Source organism: Asterias rubens, chromosome 8, assembly GCF_902459465.1.
Source record: "Asterias rubens chromosome 8, eAstRub1.3, whole genome shotgun sequence".
NCBI classification, from domain to species: domain Eukaryota; kingdom Metazoa; phylum Echinodermata; class Asteroidea; order Forcipulatida; family Asteriidae; genus Asterias; species Asterias rubens.
Window position 1 is genome coordinate 13650703 of NC_047069.1, and position 21683 is coordinate 13672385.

The 21683-nt window shown below is 39.6% G+C and overlaps 2 protein-coding genes across 2 annotated transcripts; both read right to left on the minus strand.

Annotated features, from left to right (window-relative positions):
- Positions 1–8: 8 nt before the first annotated feature.
- LOC117293957 (WW domain-binding protein 11-like) lies at positions 9–8382 on the minus strand. The gene is made up of 6 exons (XM_033776469.1): positions 8042–8382; positions 6258–6400; positions 5790–5837; positions 4062–4198; positions 3351–3567; positions 9–2421 (listed from the first exon to the last, which is right to left on the minus strand). Exons 2-6 carry the CDS (start codon positions 6322–6324, stop codon positions 1652–1654), a joined length of 1239 nt encoding a protein of 412 aa, XP_033632360.1. The 5' UTR covers positions 6325–6400; positions 8042–8382; the 3' UTR covers positions 9–1651.
- A 949-nt stretch (positions 8383–9331) lies between these two features.
- LOC117293673 (cytochrome P450 1A1-like) lies at positions 9332–20397 on the minus strand. Its single transcript, XM_033776069.1, has 9 exons — positions 20036–20397; positions 18131–18310; positions 17498–17591; positions 16361–16519; positions 15296–15507; positions 14339–14473; positions 13224–13463; positions 12131–12229; positions 9332–10966 (listed from the first exon to the last, which is right to left on the minus strand). Exons 1-9 carry the CDS (start codon positions 20184–20186, stop codon positions 10704–10706), a joined length of 1533 nt encoding a protein of 510 aa, XP_033631960.1. The 5' UTR covers positions 20187–20397; the 3' UTR covers positions 9332–10703.
- Between the last annotated feature and the right edge of the window lie 1286 nt (positions 20398–21683).

The following is a 21683-nucleotide window of genomic DNA, read 5'->3' on the forward strand; positions in this document are numbered from 1 at the left end:
TGACGTCTTGCTGAACTCTACATTCAATGCCAAAGGTTAGGCGGCTGATTTTTTTTTAAATTTCCAACATTATAATATTCGAACACCCTGCTTATGATTCACGCTGATGCGTCATTGGATCGTTCCATTTTTCTTGGAGGGGTTTCACGTCAGCACGCTTTGTTGACAGCCCGACGTTTATGCGAGGGAAACTCCCCTCTGTCTTCGCTCTCCATTAGTCTGTATTTATCACTATCGCAAGACATGTTCATTATTTGTGTTGAGTAGACGTTTTATGTAGAAAATGGTTACAAAAATGACAGCATGGTCGAGGAAGGACATACATGAGACACAATAATCATTAAGGTGTATATCTCATCTGCATCTTCCCTTTACAGTGTAACCATAGTAACACAATAACCACGATCCACACACTTTTCTGTTATAATGTGATTTTAAATTAACTGCCTTATTTAAACTAAGAACAACTTATGGGAACACATCAGGTCTTCATACAGCGTGTAGCCTACCGCTATATAGAAAATTAAAAAAAATCGTTTAATTAAAATAATTAGAGTGTTCTCTGGACAGCTTGTGCTGTTGTCTCAGCAAGCAGAACTGAAACTTTGTGACCTTTATGGTATCGTTTTTGATATTTTGTTTATATTTAGTACGCTGATACAGACCAAAATTTGACTCTACCTAAGCTAAAGAACAAAAAACTTAAATAATGAAATAAGCACAATAATTGCAAAAGGAGTCTACCGCTGAAAAGGTACGCCAGCCACCTCACGGTTAGCCTTTATTCAAGGTGCACGCAGCGGCAGCTACCGATTTTGGTTGGAAAAATGCATAATGCAATGGCGTGATGAGTGTTATAGCCAATAAGAACCAGTGTCGTGTGACATCTGGGGGTGCCGCGTGCGCCTTGACTTAAGGCTAACTTACGGTGTTGGTTTCACAGCAAGAAATCCGTTTGATGAATATCTGTCAAAAAACTTACGGGGGGGGGGGGGTCTCCCAGCAACTTCAAATTAACGCTCAAAAGTTCCTTAAAAAATCTGAAACAACAACTTTACTCCCTTAATTTCAAGGACTTCAAAAACATTTTTTAACAAGAAACACAGTGAACATTTTTGTACAAATTATGTACAAAAGATTGCTCTCACGATAATCCACTTTGAAGAAGAAAAACACAACAATACATGAACACTATAAGTAGTTTTTATAGAATAAAGTGTAGCCTCAAGTCAATAGTGTCGTGTTGCCTGATGTTACCCTTTGAAATGCCAAAAGTGTGAATTGTGCTGATCAATTTTATTTTGTTTAATTGAAATGGTATACGTCGAAGCAACTACAGGCAATTCAATTGCCCTCATGCCCCGGTCATTTATTGCCTTGGTGCTCTTTGGTTACCCATACAGAAATGTCAAAAGTGCCTCGTCCTTGTTTCGACAAAGTATCAGGCCTGTCAACTCCTTTGGACTACGGGCACCACTCTTGTGGCAAAACTCTGCCAAAACACCAGTCGTGGGTGCCTTGAAAAACAAGTGTGCCCAACGACACGCGCAACAACCAGGATTTTAAAGTTGGTTCATAATGACTTTGTCTCCATGCACTTAGATACCAGTTCTGTCGCCTCTGGGTCAAGACTCTGTTCATGTTCATTCTATTACTGGTTCTGATTTGTATAGGTGTCATCATAAGATGGTGGTGGACAGTTTGGCAAGTCAGTACCATCATTGATGGGAGGTGGGTACTGTGGGGTTCCCCCACTTGGGTAAGGGTTTGCTTGGGATGAGGGTATCATCGCAGTAGGATACGGGTACTGCTGTGTGGATCCCCCGGTTGGGTAAGGATTTTGCTGGGACGGAGGGGGATACTGTGGGGGTCCCCCAGTTGGATAAGGGTTTGGCTGGGAGGGGGGTATCATTCCAGCAGGAGGGTACTGTGGGGGTCCCTCAGGTGGATAAGGATTTGGCTGGGATGGGGGTATCGTCCCTCCTGGAGGGGGATGCTGGGGTGCCCCTGCTGGGTAAGGAGTAGGATAAGACTGGGGCATCATTTGTCCAGTCTGGCTATTAGGAGGGTACATTTGCTGTGAGTTCGGGAAAGCACTTCCTGCTGGAGGAGGATGCTGCCCTACTTGATAGTTAGGGGGCACCATTTGGAAGTTCTCCACAGTATTCGGGACGTGGTTATTCCGCCTTTCCTGGAGCTGGCATCTTTTCATCCAGCGTACTGTCCCCGAAATTATAATGATGATCACACCAATGACTACCAAAATAACGACGGTGGACTTCTTTTGTGTGCGGCTGGTGACTATTCTATCATCTCCTGAATCCCATGTGTTATACTGATCAAATTGGTTTTCGTCATATTGATCAAATTTGCCATCGTCGGAATCATTGCTGACACCACCGCTGCTATCGTTATCGTCACCTGATTGAAATTATGAGAATAACAAAAAACTCAGTTGTAAACAGATTATACATATTCACCGGTTACTTTTGGGTTGCCCCACCCCACCTTCATTGCATCCGATGTAGTAGTTGTTGCTACGAAAGCTTATGCAAATTTGTTACATGTATAAGTTTCCTCAAAATATGTTTATATTATAGACAGATTTAAAAGCTCCCACAAAAACGGTTTCAGTGTAATAAAAAAAAATGTGCCCAATTGTGACTTGGGCCCAATTTGGGGTTGTTGGCTTCTAACTTGAGGTATTTTGGATGAAATTGGTCCCTTAAAAGTTTGCCCTATTTGCTGAGAAGTGTAGGGACGCTAAGACGTTTGGAAAAATTGTGTAGGGGTTTTTGGGCTTGGAGGGGGAGGCCCAGGGAGTCACCATATTAATTTGAGCAGAGAATTAAAGTTCATGAGTCAATGATTAATTTGTCCTTTACTTTAAAAAGCTATGAGACTTCTAAGTAGGCTATTTCTCGTGCATTTGTTTAATATTAAGCATTTTACCTGATTACCACCAGGGCCCAATTTCATAGAGCTGCTTAAGCAAAAGAAATTGCTGAAGCACGAAAATAGCTTGCTTATTTTACACATGTTACTGGCAAAAATGTCATGCCAAGTACATTGCTTGTGACTAATAATTAGCTGTTTTTTACTTAGCATAACAATTGAGTGGAGTCTTAGCCGGCAATCTGATTTAACAAAGCAAAGATTTTTTTGCTTAAGCAAAATTTTTTTGCTGCTTAAGCAGCTCTATGAAATTGGGCCCTGCATTGCTGCTTTCCCTTTCTCCCTAATGACAGTGTATTGCTTGGATTATATGCCTGTTATTTAATAGATTTTAAATAACGTATGGTCACTTTTTAAACTTCCAAATTATTTTGTAGTTATTGAAGAGCACTTGCCTTTATCATCACATTTGACACCAGCTAGGTTGCTGATAAACCATGGGTTCTTGCAGACTGTGCCATGCTTACAGTCAAGTAACCTCGTCTCGTTACCGATACACTGGACGCTGTCCATGGCGACATATTTATAAGCCGACAACACTGACAGGAATTCAATCTCTGCATTTTGAACAGCTTTTGATGAACCCCCATATCCAAGCTGACCACACACTACCTGTTATTGTGAAGTAAAGAAATGCAGACACCAGATAATAATGTTATTACTTTGACATGATGGACCGGGTAAACAAGTACAAAAATGATCTGTATCGAATGTGGATTGTCGTGGCCAAGCAGTTGAAAACACCGGGCGCACTAACTTACGACACAGTCTCAAGTTAGTCCCTGTCGTATGATTTGTGTCCTTGCGCAAGATACTTTGTCATTATTTGTATCCTTTGGATGGGACATTCAGCCGTAGGTCCAGTGTACCTGTGGGATTGGTAGTGCATATACAAGAACACAGAATACTTATCGTGTAGGGGTTTACCCCAGTGTTACTGTACTGGTTTACAGTTTGTCGTGGCCGAGTTAACACAAGCTCAGCATATTTTGATGTGCCAGAAACGAGTCGCGTCATTTTTAGCCAAAGAGCCATCTCAATAATCTAGACCACAACTCTGGTAAAATATACCAAATTAATCATAAAGTCTTGAAGAATCAAAGTACCTTTGCATCAAAATCGTCCCAGGTGTAGCTGGTGCAGATAACCCCCCACTCGAGGGTACCGCCGTTGTCGAAACAGACGAAGACAACTCCTTTACGTGTCCCAGTTCTCCATCCATCTAGAGATACGTCTCCAATCACTGGAGGCAGAAGAACAATAGAAAAGTCATAATTATAGGATTTGTCTTGCGATAAGGGGGTCCTTAAGTCAGCTTGCCCTTGGCAGAGATAGGGGCTCAACCCAAGAGACTCTGACTCGGGCCAAGATCAAACATTTTGGGACTTGGCTCGGACTTGACAAACTTACCCAGGGGTTTAACTTGAGAGATGACGTGAACGAACTGAGAAATGACATCTGACTTACTTGATAGGCCTACTTGGTAGTTATCCTCCTGAAACTTCCGCTGGGAACTTGACAAGGAGGTCAGGAAAGCGTCGTCTGATTCGTTTTTTAAAGTTTTTATTTTTTATTTTTTAGGCCTGGAGTGACTGCGTTCACCATGAATGAAGTGGGAACTTGACTCGAAGCTTGTTCTGTGAAGACATTAGACTTAAATTGACACTGCTGGTACTATTAGACTTGGGACATGAGACTGGTCCTGGAAGCCTTGGAACTTGACACTAGCCCTGAAAGATTTGGGACTTAGCTTGAGACTGGTACTAAATCACTTTATAAGGCCCTGGAAGAATTGGGACTTTTAGAGACTGGTTCTAGATCAGTTGACTCGGTGCCCTGAAAGAATTGATGGGATTTTACTGTAGACTGGTCCTGGAAGTCTTTGGATTTGGCTTGAGACTGCATGGTCCTAGATGACTTGACTCTGGCCCTGGAAGAATTGGGACCTTACTGGAGACTGGTCAAGGAAGTCTTTGGACTTGACTTGAGACTGCATGGTCCTAGATGACTTGACTCGGGCCCTGGAAGAATTGGGACCTTACTGGAGACTGGTCCAGGAAGTCTTTGGACTTGACTTGAGACTGCATGGTCCTAGATGACTTGACTCGGGCCCTGGAAGAATTGGGACTTTACAGGAGACTGGTCCGAGAAGTCGTGTGACTTGATTTGAGACACGTCGTTGGAGACTTGTCTGAGGCCGAGGCAATGTGCAGTTTGATGTCGGAAAAACATGCAAAATGTATGACACTTTTGGCCTTTGTTTCCTAAAAGTGACATTTGAAGACATAATAAGTAATTTGACTATAGACTTGCCCTGACTGCATTGAAGCCAGCCCTGCCCTATGGTTGGGAGGCTGGCTGGTGCTCTCCTTGACCCGAAACAAGAACATATTTTAGACCCCTCCTCCATTACAGGCCCAAGTTTTAAAATTCTTGCAAAATACCCCTAAAACTGGTGAAGCACAAAAATATGCTTATTGCTGAAATTGGTTACCATAGTGAACTATGCAAAATAAGTTTCATTATTTGACTTGTGCCCCTCCAAATATTTGCTAATTAAATAAGTTTATTAAAGGAACGTTACAGAATTGGTAAGAAACAAAAATCGAAGAACACAGATTTACATAAAACTTACACGGTCTAATGATGATGATAGTTGAAAACATCCCTTGTTCCGTCTGAAATGTCTGTAACTTCTACAGGTTTGTCAGTTTATGTATATGGTGGATTACATTAAAGTGCTTACACTGCCAGCAACTGTTTTGTTAGCAAAAACAATTCTGTAATGCTCCTTTAAGCAAACTGTGATTTTATCAGATATTGATAATACTTACCTTCGCATTCATCATTTTCTGTTGAATTTCTCTCAGCGTTTAAAAGTCCTGTAGTTTAAAAAATGTTTTGATAACAAAATTAGGAAGCTATATTACTTGTTGGATTTTTTGGTTATTTAAAAACAAAATGCCTTCCAAGTCTTCACAAATGGGGAATTTTTAGGACTTGCATATTGTAGATGCAGCTAGAAAATGTGTTTTGTTTTAACAACATGTTACCACGTATTCGATATTGAATTAGGAAGCTAGCCCCCAGTTTTACTTGGTAGCCTTCCAGATTTGCACAAATGAAAAATGTCAGGACTCGCATGTCGTAGATCATAGCTAGAAATTAACATATGTAATTTTAATAAAATAATTTCCAAATGTTTTGTTTACACAAAACATAAATTAATCAAGCACTTGCAGAATAAAGCCAAACTGAAACCATCCAAATTATAGCTAATGGCAGCGATGTATTTAACTTACCTATCTGAAATATGAACACTACAAAGATGGTCAAAAGAAATGGCGTTGAAAAGTTGTTGTCAGCCATGACGGACGAGTGATTTGATTCTCTTCCAGATAATAATTTCAGCACCAGATTTGGGAAATATCAGCTAATTTCTGTTCTGTACGGAAAAGTAATCGAAAGTTAAAATTTATGAATGGGCAATGTATTGACACTTACATTGTGAATCATTGAAAGCACATATCACACATTCATATCACATTATTCTGTGAGCGGTTTCGTGAATTACTAAAGTGTTGATGTTGGTTTGTCTTACATGTAATTCAGTTGGAACACTCTTGTTGTCCCTTCCTGTTTATTTGCATAATGTACATTTTATTTCAAAGTTACAGTTTTCAGGACTTCCTCCTATAATTGGCCACTTAGCGACTTGACTACAGTGACTACATCTTTGCACAATTTATTCATGAGCTATTCCCAAAGACAAAGACAATTTGTAAGGGTATGTCAAGGGAATGACAAAGAAAATGTGTTTTTCTAAACCATTCACTCGTGACTAGGCCCAACGTATTATAATACTAAACTTTTAAACCAATTATCTTAGACTGGAGCTACTTATTGGTGTGCTTGGGCTGTAAATGTTAGTTTCATTGCTAGTATACCTTCAGAAATGAGGGTCTCCCACATCCTGTGCATGTTTGTATATCTTATCTTGTTTTATCAAATTTGGGTTCCTATTTTTGTCATCTTTTTAATTGGGGGCTGTTCAGTTCTAGCTGCTAGGGTTTCCTATTTTTTAGCTGGTTTATTCCATAGTGGGGTTTCAATGTATACGAGGGTTCCCACAACACCCTGTGCATTTTTGAGTGTCTTTTAGTGGTTTATCTAATCTGTATTTCTGTTAATTGTCGTCTTTGTTGTTGACCTTTTTGTTTTAATTGAATTGCTGTATAATCCCGCTTTGATAACAATGTTCGAACTGCAAATATTGAAACACTGGAGTTTAAACTGACCAGGAACGATATAATTTCTCAGTGAATAAATTTTTGAATTGATTTCGAGACCTAACTAACACCTGGTCTCGAAATTAAGCATCTGAAGACACTCAACTTCGTGAGACAGTGTCCAGTGTCTTTAAAGGGGCTTATGTGTTGAGGTTTATTGTCCAAGACCATAATGTAAGCTCGTTGCCAATAAAAACAATTGAACAACAGTTTGTCTGAAATTTGTCATAAATCACTGTTACTGAACTTATTATTTAGGTTGGAGTGCCGCAAAGAAAATAAACCTAACGTGCGCAAGTAGGATACCTTTTGTATTGTTTCGGTGGGCTAAAAAAGCACACCTTTTTTCTTTCATCTACACAAATGTATTTAAGAAGAAACTATAAATAAAAAGTAAACTTGCGGGTACAACCATGTGTAAATCTCTAGGGTGAATGTTGGCTCTGAAAAGAGCCGGTTGGGTCTCTACGCTGCTCGTCTTCAGCAAAGCTGCAAACAATACTTACAAATGTATTTATTTTAGTGAAAAGTGAACCCTGACCACTCCCTCCATTATAGTTGATTGCAGTAATATTGTCATCCTTTTTCTTTTCTATAACTGGTTTATATAATAGCCATTGAGATTATGATAAAAAGGGCAATATTTAACTCTACAAAATGTAGGTATCTTAGACTGTCCTTTCGCTATGTTGAGACGATCGTAATCCTACCCCCCCCCCCATCCCATCCTCCCGACGGTCGTAGAATGCAATTATTGCAGCTATTTATACTCTAAAAGACAACATTTACATACTTACTGTATAAAACATGTAAAGTACATGGGTCCGAGGCTCCACTGATGAAGCATGTTATGTTGGCATTTTACCCGACACAATCTGCGATTTCAGCAACGATTTAGATAGACCATGCAAATAGACCAACATCATGGGGTGTAGGCTATCGATGCAGGCCGTGCGTGCGCGTTGGCGTATTGCAGAAACCTATTCGATGTCAAAGGTTAGGCGTCTAATTTTTCATAATAATATTAGAGCATCGGCTGATGCCTTATTGGCATATGTACGTCAACTTCAGTACGTGAGCATGGTGGAAGACGAAAATACAATGAGACACGATAATAATGTAATTAAGCTGTATATAGGCCTACATCTCATTTGCATCTTCCATTTCCCCTGAAGGGGGTTCAGTATAACACAAAAATAATGAGCCACACACTTTCCTGTTAATTGCTAATGTGATATGTATACCTTTATGGAGAACGAGAACAAATATATACATATGCCTATATACGAAAACAAATCATTCAACTTCAATTAATTAAAGTAATAAAAGGCACTGGACACTGTTGGTAATTACTCAAACCAATTTTTATCATAAAAACTCACTTGGCAACAAGACCTCAGAATTAGATTTTGAGGTCCCGAAATCAAGCATCTGAAAGCACACAACTTCATGTGACAAGGGTGTTTTTTCTTCCATCATTATTTCGCAACTTCGACGACCAATTGAGCTCAAATTTTCACAGGTTTGTTATTTTATGCAATTTGTTGAGATACACTAAGTGAGAACACTGGTTTTTGACATTTATCAATAGTGTCCATGACAGGATACAAATATTCTTTAAAATTCGTTCTTTTTCAGAAATCTGTTCTGTTAAATTGCAAAATAAAAATTACCGGCTGTGTAAAGAACGTTCATTAAAAAGAAAGAACTATCTGAAATTAACCAAATTTCCCGTTAAATAACAGAAAATACGGCATTTCAAGTGAAATAATTGAAAAATTCTGTAGAAAACCAGTTATTTCGTTGCTTTCAGGAATTTTGCTCTAAAATTACAGATGGACCGGCTGAATTGCTTCACAAATCAATCTTCTAAAAAAACAGATCTTTCATTAAAAATGATGAGGATTTCTCTAATCTACAAAGCACTCTGTTAAATTACTGAAAATCAATATTTGGATGACAGGATACAAATATTCTTTAAAAAAAAAAAAAATCGTTCTTTTTCAGAAATCTGTTCTGTTAAATTGCAAAAGAAAAATTACTGCCTGTGTAAAGAACGTTAATTAAAAACAAAGAACTGTCTGAAATTAACAAAATGTCCTGTTAAATAACAGAAAATACAACAGATCTTTCATTAAAAATGAAGATTACTTTAAATATACAAAACACTCTGTAAAATTACAAAAAATCGATATATGGGGTCTGAAGCATACAAATTTTCTGTAAGAAAAACGTTTGTTTTTTTTCTTCAAAATCTGTTCCGTTAAATTGCAGAAAATTTCCAGCTTAAAAAAATTACAGAATGATTCTGTAATTTTTTTTCTGTAAAATCTTCTGTTTTTTTAACAGTGCACTGTCTTCAAAAATGTTCTCGTGACAGTTTGTGCTGTCTCAGCAATCAGATACCGTATTCAGCTGCAACTTTGTGACTTTTTTGGTATCGTTTTTGACATTGTGTTTATATTCAGTATTAAGTTGGCACAAACCAATATTTGACCCTACCTTTTAAAAGCTAAACAAAAAAAAAGCTTATGCAAAGAACAAAAAACCACAATAATTACAAAAGGAATATACCGCTCTGAAAAGGCTTTTAATTCCGACGTACTTAACAAACACAATCATGTCGCAAAAACAGTTCATAAAATGATGCAGTATACAAAATAGTTTTATAAAATATAAAGTTCATAAATTTGCATAGATAGAACATCCACAAAATAGCAGACCGTGCTAGTTCAAGAAATTAAAGAAAAACCGAGGTATATTTGTATATGGAATTATTATGTTAAAACATTTTAATTCAATTAATAAACTCATTAGTATCCCAACGTGCCCCAAAACGAAGGTGACGTCCAAAATCTACACTCTGGTAACACCCTTTCACTCGTCTACCCCACTGACCCCATCAAAACCAGAGTCAGCTTTACGTGCGTAATCAATGTGATTTTGAGTAGTTTTATATAAACATTTTACATCAACCGCTCATTCCAGAGCACGAGACTATTCGGCCATGGGCCGAGGCAATTTATTTTGTTGAAGTGCTGCAGGGTGGGGGTGAATAAGTTTTGAAGCCATACTATCATAGATATGGTGTTCGTAACAAAATAGACTAATGTTGTACTGACCAGTTTTAATTTGTTCATTTTCTATCTATGAAAAATTGTTTTCTAAGCCCATTTTTGGCAACATTATTGGAGTTTTAACCTTGTTCCCAAAATTGTTGTTATGGGCCTGTGGCACACACAATACCCAATGCCCCTGGGAAGAAGTATTCGTTTGTTTGTGTGTATGTATGTATAACTTGGAAGAGTGAATTGAAGTCATTGTGTGGCCATGTGCAGGCACCAAGACCAGCATCGAACAAGTGGCCACCGTCAAGAAGAATGGCACATCCCATACGAATTTGGCAGACTCCCGCCTGACGTTCCACCTCGTGAAACTTGATTATTTTGCAATTTTTCTTTAAATTTCCCGCTTATTCACTATTATTTCATAGGGAGCAAGCTCATGGCTGAACCCGAGCACCTCGTCCAGTACAAAGAGAGACTCGTCCTCCTTCCCAGGTACCTTGGAGAAGGAATAGTGGCCGAACAGCCAGCAGATCAGAATGAAAATCTCGCCCTTTGCGAAGTTCTCCCCGATACAGGCACGAGGTCCGAGACCGAAAGGCATGTATGCTGCTGGCAGTCTAGTTAGAACGGCGCCACTTTCATCCAAGAAGCGTTCTAAATGTAGAAATGAGAGAATGGTAAGTTTTTTAATTTAAAAAAACACACACTCAATATATAAACAAACAAACAAACAAACAAACAAACAAACAAACAAACAAACTCCACAACAAACAAACAAACAAACAACCACTTAGTACAACCGAGTAACGTGCCTGTGATATTTTTTCACAGGACTCGGGAAAGTACTGAGTATACAGTGCTAACACACATCGGTGTATGGGTAAAAACCAAAATTAATATACACATAATGAATGTTTATGAGTGCAATGGTGCGAATAATGTTCATGAGTTGAAAGATGGAATGTTCTATTCAACGAGGTGAGTTGAATGGAACATTCCAGCTTTCAACGAATGAACATAATTATTCGCACCATTGCACGAATGAAAAACATTCATTATTTGTTTTGTATAACATCCAAGTAGATCTTTGTCATTTTGATTGAAAGATACAACTTTCAAAACAAACAATTTCAACTGTAGAAGCCGATGCTAGTAATTTTACTATGCCTTCTTGCAGTAACACCTGCTGCGTTACCAAAGACACGCGCACGCAGTGATGTTTTTACTCAGCTTTTTCGTTCCATCCGAAAAGTACCATTGCACGCTGGCAGCGTGCAATGGTACTTTTCGGATGGAACGAAAAAACACGGTGAGTGACTCAGCGTGCAATGGTACTTTTATTTGCTATCACGTGACGGACAATCCTCCAATCAAATGGCAAGGATCTGCTTGGGTGTTTTTTATCCCCGATGCAAGTTTAACATCTATTATATCATTGCGGTACCCGCTGCCAAAAAACATAGGATTCGAACTGCCTCTAGCTACTGGGCAACCTCGGAAGTCTAGTTGGTAAGACACTGTTCTAGAATTGCAAGTGTCGTGGGTTCGAATCCCACCCGATATGATATTTTCTCACAGGACTCGGGAAAGCACCGAGTATACAGTGCTAACACACATGACATCGGTGTATGGGTAAAAACCAAAATTAATATTCTTTATCCCCGATGCAAATTTAACAACTATGGTGATATTTCATGAACAATGGCTTCCTCCCTTGAAAGATTTGAAGCCTTGTAGATTCTTGTTACTGCCTGTCGCGGTGGGGCTATAGGGCGCCCTCTTTTTTTATTGTATACCTGTCTTTATCCGTATTCTTACCTGGGTTGAACTTGGTAGGTTCGTCCCAGTATTTGGGGTCATAATGGGCCGCCCACATATTGAGCATCACCATGGTGTCTTTAGGAAGCTTGTAGCCAACTGATAAATTAAGTCCCGAAAATAGGAGGACAAATAAAGGGTTAATTTAAATACACCATTCTCAAAATGATTCAACCGAAGAAAAATAACATTTAACAGTTTGTTCCTACAATTACAAGTACAGTTCATTAGATAACATTACACGATGTGTATCTAGACTAATGTGAAGCGCTTTGGGACGCCATCCAGGTGTGAAAAAGCGCTATATAAAACGGGTTATTATTATTGTTTAGACTCAGACCACCCGCAATCGAATAGGAAAATAAATTGTTGAACCAAAGCACTCTTGTATGGGGGAATTAAATTCTTCTCTGTCTAAAAGTCAAATATCTACGATAGAATAATAGTGTGATGTCAAAACATGTTGCGACATTGAAGTACGTCGAACTACAACAATCCAATTATGCAATCCAATTATGAAAGGTAGACTTGTACCCACTCCCCTAGTCCCCAAAGGATAAAGACAGGCATTGGTCAAACATGACCAATGGTTCATTTGAATACAATGATTTCATTGGATAAACGTGCATTGACGTAACCCTTCGTATCTGTGTTCTGATTGGTCACAGGTGATGTAGTTTGTCAGCTTGTACTTTTGATCGTCTGCAATGCAGCGTGTGCACATTGTCTCACCGAGCCAAACAGATTACAGAACCAGCCGGATGTGTGTTATTTATGATACTTTATTATAGATTATCAATTCGGTTCGATTCAATTCAATTTAATTCAATTCAATTCAATTTAATTCAATTCAATTCAATTCAATTCAATCAACTAATATTTCCATTGTTGAACAAATTAGAACAATAAACAAACTATACAGCAGTTATTTGAGTCAAAGACAGTCAAGAACTGGTCAAGAAAAATAATTAATGAAAAAAATCTAATGTAATGGATACGGAAAAACCCCAATATGGGGGGGGGGGGGCATTTACAGAAGCCAGAGCTTGTTTTGAAATGCTTGTGATACAAAACGAAAGCAGTATTTACTCACACAAAGTGGTATCCTTGGTCACCGACTTGGGCAAGCCGACCGGACCAACAGAACCAAATCGATTAACTTCGAGAAGAAAAGCCTCGGTGTACGGCATAGAGCCTCGGTCTGAGATACATGGAAGACGATCTTGACCTATGACCTCGTCTATCTCCTTGGAAACGCGTTGGAGGATGTGTGGATGCTCTATCATGATGGCTATGGCCCAGAGTAGAGTAGGGATTGTCGTACCCGTACCAGCTAAAATTGAGAAGAAAAATAACATGTGCTGGACATTTACATTGTGCGTGAGACCTAAAATTGGTGTTGCAATATAATTTGTCCTGTGCAAATTTACGCAACCATTTCAAACTTTATGACGAGTAAATATCCATATCCATAGGACGCATTGCACATCCTAGCGAGTTACTCGATAGGACGAGCTCATCGAAATCTATTTTGTAACTCGAGGTAGGATTAATTCTAGCGTTTTGTGAACTCTGCTGCAGATTCGTTCATCAATAGTGTCGTTTAAAAGACACTTTTTGGTAAAATTGTCGAAGACCAGTGTTCTAACTTAGTGTATCTCAACATTATGCATTAAATAACAAACCTGTGAAAATTTGAGCTCAATTGGTCGTCGAAGTTGCGAGATAAGAAAAAAAAGGAAAAAAACCTTGTCACACGAAGTTGTGTGCCTTTAGATGGTTGATTTCGAGACCTCAACTTCTAAATCTAAGGTTTCGAAATCAAATTCGTAGAAAATTACTTCTTTCTCGAAAACTACATCACTTCAGAGGGAGCCGTTTCTCACAATGTTGTATACCATCAACCTCTCCAAATTACTCGTTACCAAGTAAGGTTTATGCTAATAATTATTTTGAGTAATAACCAATAGTGTCCACTGCCTTTAACGGGAGTCATGCAGTAAAAAAAACCTCACAGGTTATATACGGGTCCATCATGGCGGCTTGAACATGTAACCTGAAACCGGTTAAAATGGAGGCCTTCGACTGCGGTGGGTGATGAGACGATAGCAAAGAAGTGTTTTCGCCTCGATTATAAAATGGCGAGAAGAGTTATAAGGAGAAAGAGGTAGATGTGACACTTAATTATTCTGTCTTATTTCTACTTACCGCCAAACATGTCAGCAACCGTCTGAGTGATCCTCGCATCGGTCAGAAACTCCGCCGTTAATTTCGTCGATCCGCCCTCAGCAATCGCTTCCTTCTGGGCGGCGATCAGGGAATCGAACAGATCGCGAATGTTGTCTTTTATGTGAGAAACAGAACGGGTATACAAAAATATGTGAAGTTACTTATTGATTTGATGGTGACCTTACTTACTTTGCATTGCTGATGTCATCCGTCTTTGATCTGTTCTGTTCGTATGTCTACTGTTTTATAGTTTAAAGCAGTGTACACAATTGGTAATTGTCAAAGACAAGTCTTCTCACCAGGTGTGTCTCAACATTATGCATAAAATAACAAACCTGTGAAATTTTTAGCTCAATTGGTCGTCGAAGTTGCGAGATAATAGTGAAAGAAAAAAACCCATTGTCACACGAAGTTGTGTGCTTTCAGATGCTTGACTTCGAGGCCTCAACATCTTATTCTGAGGTCTCAAAATCAAATTTGTGGAAAATTACCGGTACTTCTTCTTTTTTAGAAAACTACATTACTTCAGAGGGAGCCGTTTCTCACAGAGTTTTATATTCTATCAACCTCTCCCCATAACTCGTTACCAAGTAAAGTTTTATGCTAATAATTATTTTGAGTAATTACCAATAGTGTCCACTGCCTTACATATATGTAGTAATACACGGACACACCCATTGAGGCCGAACTTGCGCTATTTCAACTGATTACCCCATCTATGAATTTCAAGTCACATCTTGGGTGTTTGGTATAGGGCTGAACGAGTGTACCTGCTTGGGGCTTAAACTGCGTTCTCAGTGAGCTCCACGTACTATCCCAAAAGTGTATTATATCGACCTGGCTAAACTGGTTTTTTTTTTAACATGTAGGCCTACATATAATTGCCTGTATAAGACATGTTACTGTGGAAACACATAAACGGGAAAGAAATTGTACCTGGATCAAACGATTCACGATGACCATCGAACTCATCGTAGGTGAATCGCAAGGATTCTTCAGTCAGCTTGCGGAATGCCTTCTCTTTGGGAAGACGCGGGAGATACTTGAGACTGTGGATGAAATCTCGAGGGAGACCTCCGCCCAGGACAACTTGGATTTCCTTGTTCAAGTCGAACCATTTGGTCAGCTGTTGATCATCGAATTTGTAACTAAGTGGAGAGAAATAAAACCATGAGACAGTTTCATTATTACATATCAAGCAAACTCGGACATTTCTGATAATGGCTCTCCACTTGTCTCTTCGCTCCATGATTGCTGGTAGGTCACGGCGGTTTATGCAAGAGTCCTGCTCCAGGGTGTCCGTAAAAGTTGGTACAGGACCCCCTCTTGATTTGTTGCCATGTTGAGGTTCCCTGAGTAAAACTAGTTGAGCCATCGCTTTGCTCCTTCAGCAGTGCCCACTGAGTCTCAGTCGCCTTTGGAGTAATGCTATTTGGATGTTCCGTAGATCTGAAGCTTTGTATGTGGTCTTGCCAAGAGATGTTTAATGCTGTACTTAACAGCCGTGATAGACTCGACCCGGTTTTCTTAATAGTAAGGTGTAGATTTTATATAAGCCTGAAATATGATATTTCGTCCGATGTTTGAAGTCTGATTGGTTGTTCTATCATTCAAATATTTATGAACAAATGGTTGCTTAACCATCATTCATCGCAGCTGGGAAGCTGAACTGTGAAGGATGTGCCTGCATAACGTCTTCGAGATGCAATAACATTGCAAAGGAGCATCTTTTTCAGCTGCCGGAAACTGATAACAACAGGGATATTCTGATTTCGATCTGCGTCAATTTCACATATTTTTAGTCAGTTTGACCAATTCCGGGTCGTACTGACCCGGGTCATTCCACCTTTGACCCGAGAAACAGGTCAATTCTGACCTGAGTTTTTTTTTAATAGATTGTATGCAATCGACAATAATGTATCATCCATCTATGCCTTTATATACGAATGTCAAGATGAATACAAGTTGTGCGTTTTCACAACTGATAGTTAAAGCTTTTACCTTTTGCCGTAGCACATTCTCGCTAATATGATGAAGATGCTTCGATCAATGACAGGTTTAATGTCGAAAGGTTTGCCCAGAGACCCATCCAGTACTTCAGCTACACTGGGCAGGATACCTTGCGTAAGCTTGTCGACTTTGACACCCTGTGCAAAATGCCTGAAAGTTAAAACAAAGAACATTCTAACATATTTTCAGCGACCGATTTCCCCTGTATAGAAGAGCAAAGTGCTACAAGAATGTATCAGTTGCTACTAAAAAATCACATTTGCTACAATGAGCATTAAAGACACTGGACACTATTGGTAGTTGTCAACGACCAGTCTTCGTACTTAGTGTATCTCAACATATGCGTTAATTAACAAACCTGTGAAAATCTTGTCACACGAAGGTGTGTCCTTTTAGATGCTTGATTTCGAGACCTCAAATTCTAAATCTGAGGTCTCGAAATCAAATTATATTGCTGCTCATGCCGGATGAAATAGTTCCCTGCATTTTATTTCAGAAGAGATACATAGATGTCATGGAGCCTACTCTTGGTTTGAGCATGGGGAACCGTTCTCTGTGGTTTGAGTGACTGTGGATACCATGTGATGAATCAGTTGAACCCCTCAAAAGTTACAGGTACGATTTTAATAAATATGTTAAGTTTACATTTAATTAAAGGACTTGTGCACCCTCAGAACTTAATTTATCTCTTCTGTCCGAAGTCACCTTTTTTTAAAGACACTGTACAACTTTGGTAATTGTGAGAGACCAGTATTCTCACTTGGTGTATCTCAACATAAAACAACGAACCTGTGAAAATTTGGACTCAATTGGTCCCCGTCGAAGTTGCGAGAAAATATAGGGAAATAAAACACCCTTGCCGCGTGCTTTCAAGTGTCTTGAACTCGACACCTCAGGGTTGTCTCTTGTGAGGTCTCTTATTCAATTCAAATATCTTCCTCGTGACAACAACTCTTTCTCAAAAACTACGTTACTTCAGAGGGAGCCGTTTTCCACAATGTTTTATACTATCAACAGCTCTCAATTGCTCATTACCGAGTAAGTTTTTATGCCTACAATTATTTTGAGTAAATTACCAATAGTGTCCAGTGCCTTTAAGAGTAAAAACATCACACACTGTAGTTTTACCTGAGTGCAGAGTGTCCCAGTTTACGGTGGATACTCCACTCAGGGTTGTAGTCACTGAAGGCGATGTCTTTGTAACCTTCCGTAAAAATGCTGGCTGTTGTGAACATTAAATTAAAGAGAAAGATATGAAAGCCTCCTGGGTTCTCCTAAGAGGCAAAACAATTTTGTTTACCACTCAATTTTTTTAATAATTTATAATTTAGACAATCTTAATGCATTAAAATTAAGAGAAATTAACATTTCTAATAATAAGGTGGTTGCGTTTTTGAGATATAACCGAAATACCGTAGCAGTTGTGTCCAGACTAATCCGTGGGAATACACAATCTGAATGTCTGACACTGACACTAAACATTTCTCATTCAATGCTACGGATATGTAGGGAATAAAAGTATTTTATTTTCCCAGAACAGCATTACTTTGAAGTAAATTCATTCTCAAAATACCTGAAACTGTATTTGTTGTGCTCCTTGTGGTTTTGTTTAGTTTTATTATAATGTTAGTTCTATGTGTTTTTTAACTGATGTCTATAATTATTTAGTGTTGCTTTTTACAATAACGTGTTGTATACTGTTGTGGGAGGGGGTACGAAAGAGCCGGGAATCACCGATAAGCGAGACCAAAAGAGCCTTACTAGAGTGGAGTAGGGGTCGTCCAGCAAACTCTACCGGTTGTTTAACTACAGCCTGCCGGATGTCTTCTGCGTCGTTCAGAACGATCACCCAGAAGCTACCGAGCTTGAGTGAAAATAAACGGCCGTACTTTTGCGATAATCGCAGAAAAGTTTGGTGAATTCGCTCCCTCGACCGGAACTCTGTAAATAAACAAAAAACAACGAATCAGTGTATAAAATAAAGTATACTATTTTATTACGCTCGGTGCCGGTGATCGTTATCTATAGGGAAATCAGTCTCCGGGGATTCTGCCCCCATTGTGAAATCACCATGGGGCGAAACTGCAAGAGTTTGATTCGAAAGAGAGGCGCTTTCAAAAGATAATAGTGGGTGCGTTCGTTTAGCTTCCCTGGGTCGACCCCGGTGTCTGGCGGTTTTTTGTTTCAGGACGAACGTGGGTAATTATCTGCACACGTTCGTCCTGGGAAAAAAACCTGTCACACACCGGGGTCGACCCAGGGAAGCTAAACGAACGCACCCAATGAACGCAGTGGGTGCGTTCGTTTAGCTTCCCTGTGTCATCCCCGGTCTGCCCGGTGCGTTCGAATAGCTTTTGACGTCATTCCAGGGGCTCACCCAGGTCAGCCCCAAGTGCCCTGCTTGTGGAGTGGGTCACTTGGGGGCTGGCCCCAGGTAAACGACGTCACTCGAGAGCCGTGAGTGGTCGTTCGTGTAGCTCTTGTCAGGGGCTCACCCAAGTGAGCACCGCGGGGGAGACCCAGGGAAGCTAAACGAACGCACCCAGTATTTGCCATGGGGAGACAACATGGAACAGAATCTCCCTGCATGCCACATCGCACTGTATAGCCCTCATTTACTTGTTTCCATACAGGTAGGCATCAAGCGCGGGCACATAAACGTTGTAAGGGGTGGAGGTTCAACAAGAACAGGAGGGCCGCACGTCACAACTGGCAGTTTGCAAAAAATTAACATGAGCCTTGGATGCACTAGATAGTAATGTTTTGTTAAAGACACTGGACACTATTGGTAGTTGTCAAAGACCAGTTTTCTCATTGGTGTATCTGAACATGCATAAAATAACAAGGGCTAAAGCCTAGACCGGTAGAAATGTTTGCTTCAACTCAGTAGTATAGGCCTATAGAATTTGCAATCCTAAAAAAAAAAAAAAAAATTATGATGTTACGCAAACGAAAAATGCCGACCGGTAGTCCTGCGTTTTGATGCGTGACTTTTCTTTTTGTTGACCTCCTGCGTTTTGATGCGTGACTTCTTCTTTTGTTAACCTCCAAGGTGGCCCGACCTACATGGTGCGCCAAGTGGTTTTTTAAATGGTCCCTTTTTCGTATAGGAGTCATCTCTCTTTTCTCCAATTCAGTTGTGCGTATTATTTTTTAGTGAATGCCAATTTTCGAAACGGTTCAAGTCCGGCTTGTTTTGTTGCGATATGCTTGGAGACCTCTCACACGAGAACGGGACTTGAATCAAGTCTAGTTCCACTCAAGTATAAAGCACATTGGGCTCCCTGGTTTGGTTTGAAGGCGTTTGATGATTCGGCGATTTCGAGTATACAGATTTTAGTTTTCGATTTCCAGCAGATTCTAATACAGAGAAGACGTATAATTCAAAGATATTAATTAAGGTTATTCAACAATAATGCCTATAGGCTACTGGTTGATATTCCAAAGTATTATAAACTATACCATCCATAGGTAGATAGATAACTGTTATACAGTCGACTCCCGTTAATACGAGGTCCGCCGGACTGGCCCATTTTCCTCGTATTATCCGAATCTCTAATATGTATATCAGCCGTGTTGTCACACGTAACAAAATACAACTGCACAACTTGTTTACCTTGTGGTGCATACCTATGGCCATGGAAGGCGACTTCTGACCGTACTCACCAAGGACATTTCCAATGATCGGAAGAGCAGGCGGCCCTGGTGGGAACCCAGATGGTCTCCTCGCGTTCTGAACCAGCAGGAGCACCACCAGGGTAACCATGAACAGTAACACTGTAACAGTGTTCTCAGAAATCAGCTCGGCTACTGCCATCTTGACGTTACGTGATCAAAATATGAAAAGTATAAACATGAGCATCCGTTGCTGCAGGTCCCACACGACGTAAGGCCACTATAGTTTGCTGTTGTCCGTATCGACCTTGCTGGCTCATGGTTCGTTCAATTTCTAGGGACTCGGTAATCGTTTGACAATCATATCACACTGGGCCATTGAGTTAACATAAAGTGTTTTGTCCTGACGTGCATGTACTGTACTCTGTACAGTGAATTGCAATGACAGATATTCCCAGTGTTTGGCAAGCGACCTTTCACAAGTTTTGTCACGCAATCTCACTGTGTTTATTCCAAAGTTTGTAAAGTCATTGTTGGTCCGGTTTGATAATATTGATATCAGTTTGTCGCAGTTAAATGCAGTGGACACTAGTGGTAATTACTCAAAATAATTATTGGCATAAAACCTTACTTTGTGACGAGTAATAGGAGAGGTTGATGGTATAAAACATTGTGAGAAACGGCTCCCTCTGAAGTGCCATAGTTTTAGAGAAAGACGTAATTCTCCACGAATTTGATTTCGAGACCTCAGATTTAGAACTTGAGGTCTCGAAATCAACCATCTAAACGCACACAACTTCGTGTGACAAGGGTGTTTTTTTCTTTCATAATTATCTCGCAAGTTCGATGACCGATTGAGCTCAAACTTTCACAGGTTTGTTATGTTATGCTTATGTTGAGATACACCAACTGTGAAGGCTAGTCTTTGACAATTACCAATAGTGTCCACTGCCTTTAACCGAAACACTTTACGTAGATGACTCCATCGATTCGCCTCAACATTCCTTGTCCCAGGTTGTGGTGACCGAGCGGAGCGCAAACGCAAGCTCTCTGATATTTATGATCAGCAGTGTGGGTTCGAGTCCCGGTCTTGACATTTGTGTCTTTAAGCAAGTCACTTTTGCCTTGTCCTTTGGGACGTATAAAGCCATAATGTCCCATTTGTTGTGCAAGTGCACGTAAAAAAAACAGTTACGATAATATTTATCGCTAAACGAAGATGATTGCCCTTGTGTATCTGACAACAGCTGTTAATAGTGTGCCATAGCACACAATTGTACTCTTAAGTCATGCATAAATCTGTCTCATAATTTTTGACAAGTTTTAAAAAGCCTGTTATACACAATTCTTGTTCAAGTTTGAGTACCTTATTGGTAGGTGCCATTAAAGTGTCATGCACAGGTAAATTTAAATCCATTTCAAAATCCGTTTACAGCAGATGAAAAGTAACAAATTTCAGTTTATAAAAAGAATATTTAAAATGAACAGATTATAATTTATAATCCTTACGGAAACAATATTGTTTACCTGGCGTATAGCAGGGCTCAAAATTTAGACCTCAATTACTCAACACTTTTACTAGACCAGGTTAGTTTTTACTAAACCAGAGCCAATGAGAACAGCTTGTATTTCTTTGAACAAGCACTATTAAAGAATTTTTTTTTTAAATCAGTTTTAAAAAACAAAAGACTGACAGACT

Bases quoted from the DNA above. Each gene is read 5' to 3' on its own strand.
- LOC117293957 (XM_033776469.1), bottom strand. From the start codon at position 6,324: ATGGCTGACAACAACTTTTCAACGCCATTTCTTTTGACCATCTTTGTA. The intron at 5,838-6,257 runs GTAAGTTAAATA...TTTAAACTACAG, and splicing joins AGTGTTCATATTTCAGATAG to GACTTTTAAACGCTGAGAGA. The intron at 4,199-5,789 runs GTAAGTATTATC...TTCTGCCTCCAG, and splicing joins AGAAAATGATGAATGCGAAG to TGATTGGAGACGTATCTCTA.
- LOC117293673 (XM_033776069.1), bottom strand. From the start codon at position 20,186: ATGGCAGTAGCCGAGCTGATTTCTGAGAACACTGTTACAGTGTTACTG. The intron at 18,311-20,035 runs GTGAGTACGGTC...GTTTATTTACAG, and splicing joins GATCATTGGAAATGTCCTTG to AGTTCCGGTCGAGGGAGCGA. The intron at 17,592-18,130 runs GTAAGGCTCTTT...TGTTCACAACAG, and splicing joins ACGACCCCTACTCCACTCTA to CCAGCATTTTTACGGAAGGT.